The sequence below is a fragment of the Artemia franciscana genome, unplaced genomic scaffold, assembly GCF_032884065.1.
Source record: "Artemia franciscana unplaced genomic scaffold, ASM3288406v1 PGA_scaffold_89, whole genome shotgun sequence".
In the NCBI taxonomy this organism is placed as follows: Eukaryota; Metazoa; Arthropoda; class Branchiopoda; order Anostraca; family Artemiidae; genus Artemia; species Artemia franciscana.
This window is the reverse complement of record NW_027062717.1, coordinates 166,448-177,038: the sequence shown is the minus strand read 5'-3', so window position 1 is coordinate 177,038 and position 10,591 is coordinate 166,448. Positions and strand designations below refer to the sequence as shown.

The window sequence follows — 10,591 nt, the reverse complement described above, 5'->3', positions numbered from 1 at the left end:
AACAAAACATTTCTGTTTATTTTGTATTCTTATTTCTGATTTTCCATTTCTGATGCAAAATTTTGTCGAAAGTAGTTTAACGGCTAGTGAGAACAATCAAGTATTCTCAGCGCTGCCGGAGTGCAACACTGGTCAGTGCAGCCAAGTCTATAATAAGCCACAAACTGTAGATACGAAATACCAATTAGAAAGATAAGCTGATGTAGCTTACCTGGAAAAAGGCAAAGGCAAGTAAATTGACTTCAGCGTTTCCAGTCTGTCTAGTCTTTTGCCAGGGTCCCATAAGTTTCTTCTTCAAAACACAGCCATTGTTGTCAGTAAGTATGACTGAGTTGTTGCGGTTGCCATCGTGAGCAATGCAGTCACGGACCTGCAAAAGAAATTTGTCTATCAACTGTACCTTATTAAACACCTTACGGGTAAATTTAAAGTTCCAACCTGCAGAACCATGGAGTGGAGATATTAATTGTGTCAATTTAAAAAATGTGTAGCGACCTTTTTTGGAAAATTCGGGCGAAAACATATCTATCCGTAAAGTCTACTTTGTTTTACGGTTTGGAATATAAACCTGCTTATTTGGATTAGGATATTGATATCAATAACAGGTTTGGCATTTCGAAATTCCTAATTTTTAGGGGGGGGGGTATATTCTTACCCTTATTATAGAAAATTGTGTCATTTCCCATCAAATATTTTCTGAGTTTTAGTCCTTGAGGCCCCTGTCCCTGTTAAATAATACCTTGATCCCTTTAAAAATTAAAAGAATGTGTAAAAAGAAAATAATAGAAGATAAGAAATAAGTCAATAAAAGTAAAAAAAAAATACATCAAGACATAGCTAAGGTTAAATATGATACAAAACTGAAGATCCGAAGGCCCTGTGCAAATTTATTACTGGACTTGAATCATCTTTTGAGGAAAATATTGTATTATAATAACAGTAACATAAAAATAAATATAACACAGTTACATACAGAACAAAACTATTTTAAATTAATCTTATTTCTACATATCTACCTTATCTTGGTGGATTATCATTTTTAATGAAAATAAATAATTGGCTCTCATGCAAAAATAGCCTATAATACTGTAGTTCAATTTTGGACAATTTTCAATAGTTTTAGATAATTATGAAACTGACATTAGTGAATCTATTAGACCGTATTTAATTTTTGAAACTATTTTCTTGTAATTGAACAATTTCCGTTAGAGCTTACTACTTTTTTTTTTTTTTTTTTTTTTTTTTTTTTTTTTTTTTTTTAATAACGAAAAGGAAACAAACCCTTAAATATTTTCAACAATCTTTCTAAAAGCAAAGATTAAAAATTAAAATAAAATAAAAAAATTTAAACGAGAGAATTCTAAAAATCAGATTTATATTATAGAGACAAAAATTAAGAAGCTTTATTGTTTAATCTGTTTATAAGTTTAACTAAATATAATTAAACAAAAAAAAAAGCTTAATCTGGACCAAAAGCAAAAGAATAAAAAAAGTGATAAAAAGAAATGTCTGATTTCTTAACAATTTCAGATTATTTCTGGTGTTCTCAATGTATAAAAACATCTTAGCATTAGATTTAAGCTCTTACAAAACGCCGGTAAAAACTTTCAATTAGTCAGTAAAATCAATTGGCAAAAATCAATTGGCAAACATTAATGTTGACAACGTAAAACACTTGGCAAAAATTCTTCAAATAGAACTGTCTGGGTTTTGAGTCACAACACCCAATATGGATAGTCCTATCCTTGTTACATTGGTTGTTCTCAAGACAGAGCCACATTCAGGGGGAGGTAACTGATTTAAACCCCAAAATATTTTGCTAACTCTTAAATTGGTCGTAAACACCCAGGTAAACAAACAATTTCTCCTAAAAAACTAAGAAGTATTGCCCAAACTCGTAAATTTGTCCTAATAATACACAATAAAACTTACCCCACCCCTCCCTGGAACAAAAGATTATTTTACCACCCATCCCACCCCAAACGAAAAATATATTGATGCTCTCCCCCCTCCCCAAACGGAAATCCTAGATACAACATAGACTGAAACAAATTATAATAAATGATCATTAAGTATTTGCCATTATTTTTGTTTAAAAAAAATATAGGCAATTTGTTCAAGTGTAAGTGCAGAACAGGTTGTAGTGTTAGCCCTTTATATGTACGGTATAAGTAATTTAAGGGCAAAGTTTGTCATTACCTTCCATTTTGGCCTAAGGTAATAACAAATAATTCATAATCATTAATGATAGTTGAGTTGAACCCATACTTTTCATTCCACAAGATTTACCGTCTTATACTTGAAAAATGTTTATTTTCGGAATAACTTTTGCTTGGAATTCTTACAGTATTCTTACAAGTCATATCTTAGTATTTTTAAAATTTAACGTTGGAGCATGTTTACTTTTAATTTAAAAGTCAAGAAGGTATTCTCCAATATTTAAATTAATTACAATTGAACTAAGTTCATTCTACGACGCTCTCTGTGTAAGACAGTTCAACCTAGAAACAATCTTCAAGCCTAAGCGCATAAGCTATCGAGAGACCATTTTTCAACAATTATTGACTGTATTCAAATTAAAACAAGGAACAAATCTTTTTCTAAGCTTTTTTGCTGTGTTTATGAACTTGGTCCAATTGGCCTCTGAACAGTAATTTTTATATCAAGTCTTTCAAACAGAGAGAAATATTAATATTTGGCTGCTATGTCTACCATGTTAAAAATTAGTAACTAGTAATTGAATGGTACCCAAGCAAGCTAGTGATTACAGAAGGCACAGAACAACAGTGATACGAACGCATATGACCTATTGATCGAATGCGTAAAACCCCAACCAGCAACAACAGCTGAATGAACAACAGCAACAATATCAGAAGGAGGGGTATTCGTCATGTTTTCTTCATCACTTAATAACTAATGTTAATGTTCGTTTGTTTTTTCAACTGTGAAGTAACAGTGAAATAAATGGTAGGAAGATATATTTTCTCAAAGTTTCTCGACTTCTTGTTTTATGGACTTGATCCAACTAGCATCTATAATGCCGAATTAGCTAATTTGTCATTCATCTTTCCAATGAAGGACAAATTAAATTTGTGGGTACTATTTTTACAATACTCTTTAGAAATAAATGATGGATAATTAAAAGGTGTTTAAATATTACTATATATCAACAGGAGTGACGTTAGTCACGTTTTCTTTATCACTAAAGTTCAAAATGTTAATTTCTGTTTTTATGAAGTGATAGTGAAATAAACGACAGCATATTCATAATTTTGACCTTCACTAGATTGACAAGAATTGTTAATTTATCCTTGAGGTATTGTATGCACTTCATTAAGTATATTTTAATATGCCAGTCATTGAGAATACCTTTCTCTAACATTACAGTATGACTTGGGTTTTCAGTATTTTCTATTCACATACGGTGCCATATATCTTGCTAATAAAGACGTTCAAACATGAATAGATGCATCAGAAAAAAAACAAATGTAAATTGTGATTATGTGCTTTTTTTAAAGACATGAGGCTTAAAGCGCTCCCATAGGGGTTGTTAAAATTAGATTTTGCAACAGAGGATTTATTATGGAGAAGGAAAAAAGCAATTGCAATAATTTTTACAAGCAATTTTGGAATACTTCCACACTAGTTATCAAAAGTAGATTTACAAAATCAATGGCTGTTTTATTAAATAATAAGAGTTGTGCAAACGCTAAAGGATAAATTTTAAAGGATATACAAAGGATAAATTTTAAAGGATATACAAAGGATAAATAACAAGGGTAAACAATGGATATATACTAAAGGATATATATATAAAACACTAAAGGATAAATGTACAAAAAAAATGTGAAAAAGAATTATAAATAAAACGCAGCTGGATGTAGAAAAAATATTTGTCTTATTAGATGGCAAACATTATTCTACACTAATCGAAGGATCGACGGAGACACAGCACTTTTCTAGTTCTCAAAAATATGTCGTATTTTTTTGTAAATAAAAGAATTTGCAAAATTAGTTATTTCAATAAGCATGTTAGGCCCTTATTAAATTTTCAAGATATTATATCCCTGATTCTACATAGTTTAAAGAGAAGATACCGGACTTTTAGTTAGAAGTATTTATTCAGAGTATCTCTTTTAAAAAGCGAAGCAGAAAAATTATATGAAATATGTTGCCTATTAATAAGAGGCCTAGACAAGAGTCAATATGATTTTACTAGTTGTTGTGTCGTAAAATATAAATAGAAGACATGCTTTTATTGTATGTCTGATACGAGAAACTTACAACAATCGTGTTTAGTGGCCTTTTTCATATATGCTGAAAATATACATATATCCGCCAGCATAGAGAAGGCATGTCAAAACACTGATAAGTATTGATAGATATCACGACCATGACAGCCTAGACTTCATGGGACTGAAACCACTCTCCTTTCTCTAGAGTGTTTTGTGTCAAAGTTGATTTTCATATAGATTCCAGACAATATTAGTGTTTTTCTACTTTGTAAAATGAGCTATTTTAACAGCAAAATTAATCCGAATTTCAGTTATTCAAATGGTATATTTTACTTTTGAAAGCATTTATGATCGGCTTTTCTTCTTCCTTTCCTTTTTACAACCGATAATAATGAATAATAGAAAGCTTGTGTTTCAGGACCTGCTCCTATCGCGGATCTACTTTCTGAACAAAAGCACTTCTGAAAAAAAGTAGAACAGTTACTTACGTGAATATCGAAGCCTGGATCACCGATGACCGATATTACCATGGTCATAGTTTCGCCAATGCGCACAAGGCCGTTAGTTGATGGAGCCAATGGACCTTTACCAATTTGGATGTCCATAAAGGCATTAACAGTGTCACCACTGAACGAAACGATTTGAGAGTCAAGCTCATCGACACCAAATAGGGCTGAGACAGTTTTGTCGAGCTGGCCTTCCCAGAGACAACGGATTTGTCTTGATATGTCCCAGACCTAGAATTGAATTATCTATCTAAAGTAACTATACACAAATTTAACATAGAAGATATGTTTTTCAACAAAAAGAAAATTGTAAGAAAGATACTTAAGGACTAGCACTACAGAAGCATAACCGAAGTCTGAAATTTAATAAAATTTACATTTCAGGCTGAGACCGTGATAGAAACAATGAAACTATCCTGTAAAAATCTACCCTCACGGAGACTCAAACTCTTAGTCTCGTATGCACTAGACCAGCAGTTCTCAACAGATTTTTGGCCTACCTAGGTGTTTCTAAAATCCTGCTGCCTCCCTCGTGGTAACTAAATTTTAATGCAAAAAATGTTACATTGCTGGCCTGAAGGAAGCTTAAAAGGCCATTAACTTTTTATTTTTTTTTGGGGGGGGGAGGGGAGAGGGGGGGGGGGGTAGTCTTATAGGTATATTGTACACTAATTGAAAATATTGACTGTATACAACACCTTTTATACAATATACGACGTCATTGCAATACTATCATGTATCTTTTTTGCTTTCTGAATGTATTTCAATGTAATGCTATTCACATGAATTTTTATTCAAAATTAAGGCTCTAAAGCATAGTCAACTGAAGGTCGCACATCCTTCCCATGACCCTTCAGTATATTATCATGCATAACCGATTGGGTATGCGCCCAACATTGGGAATCATGGGGCTAGACGGCCATAGTAAATTCTCAAAGCAACATTAAAATCAATTTTTTTATGAGGAGACTGGTTGAGTGCCTTTAATCAAAAGTTTAAGACTGTGGGGGTGGCAGCGTAGCACAGCGATAGAGGACATTTTCAATGTGCAGTAGACTGACGTCCCACTAATGATGTACTGTTTTCATAGAAGAACATTCTTTCAATATTTAAAGTCAAGTTTCTTAAGACAACTTTTGTGCACAGGGATATGTACACGAATTTGCATACATTAGAGCAAAAGGAGCTCACAAAATTATATACTTCTTATATCCAAATAATACACCAGCATCTACTTTGTACTTGTCTACTTAATTGAGAACGAGCCTTTTGACTGTTTTTATTGATTAGAGCTCTTCTTGTATTCAATTTTGTTTTTCCCTCTCTTTTTCTGTTTATATTCTTTTTTAATTTTCCCGAAAATTTGACACCAGGGGGGGGGGAAGTTTGTTTATTAGGATGATATTTATCTACGCCCCCCTAGGTTACGCCTGTAAGAAATATTGGTGTTACGACTAGGGCTCATGTGAGACATTTTTACATACATATAGCCATATAAGAATTGAACATTTCTTTGTCAATTTTCTGTTGCTAGATGTCTTCTCGAGTGTGAAGACTCAAAAAGAATTTCTAAGAAAAAATTATTGAAAATTTGGAGGTATTTTTACACTCAGTTTTGATCAGAAATTGAAATTAAACATTGGAAGTTGATTGGGATGACAGCCCCCCTTATATTAAAAAAGGTATTGAATTTGATGCTTGAAAATGGACAGAAATTAATTAAAACAGTTTTTTATTTAATATATGTAAGAGGTCACTGTAAAATATAAATAGTACAGAAAATGATCTTAAACGTAAAGAAAGCTTTCAACATAGGAAAGAAAGCTTCTATTCATAGCATAATCAGTTCAAGTATAGCCCATATAACGTTATTAGTATATGATAACCTCTATTAATTTTTGGTTTAAAACTACAAATTAAAGTTCTACCATTTAGTTTAAATGCTTAGTGATATGGCTAATCTAAATGTTAAGTTTATTTATTTCTTTATTTTTTAATCCTTCTATCATTGTTTTTTCTTTTCATATATATGATTGCTGTGGAAAAGACATGAAACAATAAAGCCAAGAAAAGACCAAGATGGCAATAGATAATATAAATTATACACAATTGACCAAAAATTACTAAATCTTACTTCTTGGATTTCTTCTTGCATTTGAATGATAATTGTGTTTTCAAGGTAAGCTTGCCCACCAGATCCAAGCTCGTCAATGAACTGAGTACCACATTGGTCAAGCACCAGGGTAAAAGTGTAACTTGCCTGACCGCTATTCAACTGGACAAACGTGCACTCTTTTCTTGTGTGGAAACCCTGAAATAGAAAAATACAAGTTGCAATATTAGTAAAAGGGAAAAGTTAGAGAAAAGGTTGTGTACACACATCGAATCCCCCGGCCCTCTGGTAGCCAGCTGAAGCTTCTAGCTGTAGACTATGGCAGCCATCAAGGAGTACTTCTATCTAATGTGCTTCTTGAAAACCAAAAATTATGGGAATTTTTAAAGGAAGATTTTTAGTTCTTAGCAAAGAGAAACAGAGAGATTTCTTTCAAAAATCTCGTTATTCGGAACCCTTTCGTTCTTTATCCAGGACTAAAAATTCAAACCAGATCACAAGTAGGCCTATTAGGTTTTGAAAGGGCGGAGTGATTTGTCTTTCCTTTTTAACATACACCAAGAAATTATAAGATTGGATTACAAGATACGTCACAGACATAAACAAATTACTTTTAAGCATACTTCTTACCACAGTATTGAAAAAAAGTATTCTCTTCTGCTCTTGGGTCTTAGTACATAGTAGGTTATCCGTCCTAAAAGATGGCTCAAATGTATCCCATAGCCCGAAATCTACAATAACTGTACTAAAGAGCGCGCCAGGATATCTATTCGGGGGGGGGGGGGCGTACAGTAAAAAAAAATGAAAATTCTCTATAATTTTATTTTGTGCATTTTGTTACGTTTTGTAACAGCCCCGTAGATCCCTCCACCATCTGGATACGGCCTTATACTACATACCAAATTTTGGCTGTAGTAAATCAAATGGCAAACATAAAGCTGTAAACTACATTTGTTCATTTTCTTTATTTTTACTGTTATTAAGAAATAGATGGTTTAAAAAAAAGATATAATAGTAATCCAATATATGACGAAAAAATATAGATATCAAACGGCCAGATTTGTAACTATTCCTGTAGCCGAGTAAACAATACATAACTCATTTGGGAAAATATAAACTTTAAGAACATTTGGAACCAAATAAAATTGGAGACAATAATTGAACCAAAACCGGTTTTTGACGGCTTTTTTAAGATAAACTTAAAGGAATATTGTTGCTGAAACACTCTTTATTCGTTTACTGGAATAAAATCCGTATTAATCTGGTTTGAACACGAAAGAACCAGAAGAACCAATCTGTTTTGAAAAGATAGAGTTATTTGAAAACCATAACGCCTAGAAGATACTGTGATTGAATTCATAAGAAAATACATCCAAGACGCAAACCAATGACTTTCACTCACCTTTCTTTTACTCACTGGTTTAATTTTGTCAACATACTTACGGCGGGGGGGGGGGGGGGGTAAAGTTGAAACTAATTTTCCCAAATCAAGTGAAAAAGAAAGTAAAAAATGCAAAATGAACCATAAAGTACCATATGGGCAAATATATACTAAAGAAAACTGACCTGTTTCTCTGGATGCTTGAATTATGCAGACTGAATTTAGTTTTGACAAGATTTTTTGCAGAAACTAAATTTCAACTGGGGGAGGAACTGGGATCTGAACGCGGCAGTTTCCCCTCTACACCCCATAGCAAAATACGCCGTTGCTTTTACTAAGGAATTTCAGGAGTTTACCAGAGAGTTTTGAGTTTTCTTTTCTGAAACACCGGCTGAAATAAAAGGCCTGATAATGTCACTCAGGCATCACAGATTTATTGCTTGATTAGCTTCTACATGATGTAGAAAAATAACAATACAGGACCAGCTAAGCAGCAACCAGGCTTCAAACAAGAATAGTGGCACCAATATTGACGGGAGCGTTAGTTTGGAGCGGAAGGTAATTTCTCTGCATCTCTTTGTCCAAGTAGATCTTGGACAATATTTTTTTGGGGTAGTTTCATCAAAAAATTAATCCCCCCAAAATTTTTTATTTATATTTTCATGTGAGAATCCTAAAAAATGCTTGCACCCCCCCCTCGCTTTTTAGGACTTGGCCCCCATAAACTGGCGTAATAGATAAATATGCCTAAACAATCAGATTTTCCCGCTTTAAATGCCTTTGGTGGCATGGAAGACATTGCTAGAGACATTCGAAAACACTATGACCTTTTCATTCTTTAACCTGTTATAAATGAATACGTCTATGTGGGGCACAAAACTTACTTTAGCATAGATGACTCCTGAGAAAACTTGAGTGAAAACAACAGTGACAACCATGCTTTCTTTTCCACACTGGACGTCTAGATTCGATATTGTTGGCATAGGACCAGTCGGCTGAAGGGGCATAAGCAACATGTTATTTGGATCTGTGTTAATTGGCTGAATTACAGGTCTATTGATAGCAGGCAAGGCTACAGGGTTGGTAGCTGGCAAAGTTGGTAATGCTGATTGGAGTGGCTGCACTTGAGGAGGACGCGGGGCTGGGATTAATGGGGCGGCTGGTTGTATAGGCCGTGTCACTGGAGCAAATGTGGCCGGGGCAAATGTTGGTCTTGTATTTGTTGGTGGAACGTAGTTAGCCATTGATACGTAGTTATACCATCTATACCATCCGGTACGCAGGAATCGCGCCCCAACATCTGAAACAAATTGATTGACTTTATCCATAAAACAATAAATATAATGTTATAAGTTTATGCTTGTATCCACGTATTGTGTACAATATGACGAGTTTATGTTTCAGCACATTATGTTTTCAAGTAAAACATACATATGAAATGATTTGTCCGTTAATTTATATACAACATAATGCAAAAATTAAATAAGTAAAATTAAATAAGTAAACAAGTAAAATGGATAGAGAATTTGATAGCTAGTAGCCCAAGAGAGTCTTGATAGTCTTATTGGTAAATAATAAAACTGAGACTGGTTGACGCTAACATTTTTAAGCGATCAATGCTACTTCTATAGATAACCATCACAAAGGAACATGCTCTCCGGTAATTAATCAGCAAGATTTATTTTTTGTCTGACAAAGGAATTACTCTGGTTAAGAGTTTACTGCTGGTATTTCTTTAGGATAGCGATGATGCAAGCTGGCATGCTCGCACGAAAATAGGATATCATAGGGTCCCTATCCAGTGTTTCCACTTCTACCAATTTTTCGTAAGATCAACCGAATTCCCTATTCGTCTCCCGACAAAAAAGATCCCGAAACAACCGAAAATCTACAGAAAACTCTGAATCCCCGGAAGCAGGTTTAAAATGAACGAAATACGACTACACTTAGTTTCAAAATTAAATACATTTCATTATTTTTTCGAGCTTCTGCTTCCGAAGTTCCCCTTTGAAACAGAGTCAACTTTGACAAAAATTGATGGACGAAATTTCCGGAATCGCTCTCTGAGTTTTTAGAATATGGTCGCTCAAACACCTCCGAAAACATAACAAAAAATGAAAAGCAATCCTACTGAAAATTCTACCGAAACCTGAGAGCCATCTACTGATTTTATATCGAAAATCACCGAGGTTTTTCAGATTGTTTGAAAAGAAAAGTTGAAACACCGTCCCTATCCTTCTTTCGAAATATGGTTCTTTCGACACTTCGTTTAGTCTCTCGCATTTTTTATACGAGGACGCTCTGAAAAGTTTCTGACTTCGTCAATAAAAGTCAAGGAATATAGTTATGCATCTTT

At 33.7% G+C, this 10,591-nt stretch overlaps 1 protein-coding gene and 1 long non-coding RNA gene across 3 annotated transcripts in view; one reads left to right on the top strand and one right to left on the bottom strand.

Annotated features, from left to right (window-relative positions):
- The window catches only part of LOC136042238 (uncharacterized), an 18,541-nt gene extending 13,752 nt beyond the window's left edge, over positions 1 to 4,789 (top strand). Inside the window, exon 3 of the long non-coding RNA XR_010621206.1 lies at positions 4,654 to 4,789. This is a non-coding gene — a long non-coding RNA (uncharacterized LOC136042238). The remainder of the gene's footprint in view (positions 1 to 4,653) is intronic.
- Positions 1 to 10,591, bottom strand: part of LOC136042236 (cuticlin-4-like) — a 67,028-nt gene that overhangs the window by 5,630 nt on the left and 50,807 nt on the right. For both annotated transcript variants that reach the window (XM_065727173.1, XM_065727174.1), the window contains 4 exons: positions 9,120 to 9,535; positions 6,876 to 7,052; positions 4,724 to 4,972; positions 212 to 370 (listed from right to left, as the gene is read on the bottom strand). In XM_065727173.1, the coding sequence (XP_065583245.1) occupies positions 212 to 370; positions 4,724 to 4,972; positions 6,876 to 7,052; positions 9,120 to 9,535 (1,001 nt within the window). The remainder of the gene's footprint in view (positions 1 to 211; positions 371 to 4,723; positions 4,973 to 6,875; positions 7,053 to 9,119; positions 9,536 to 10,591) is intronic.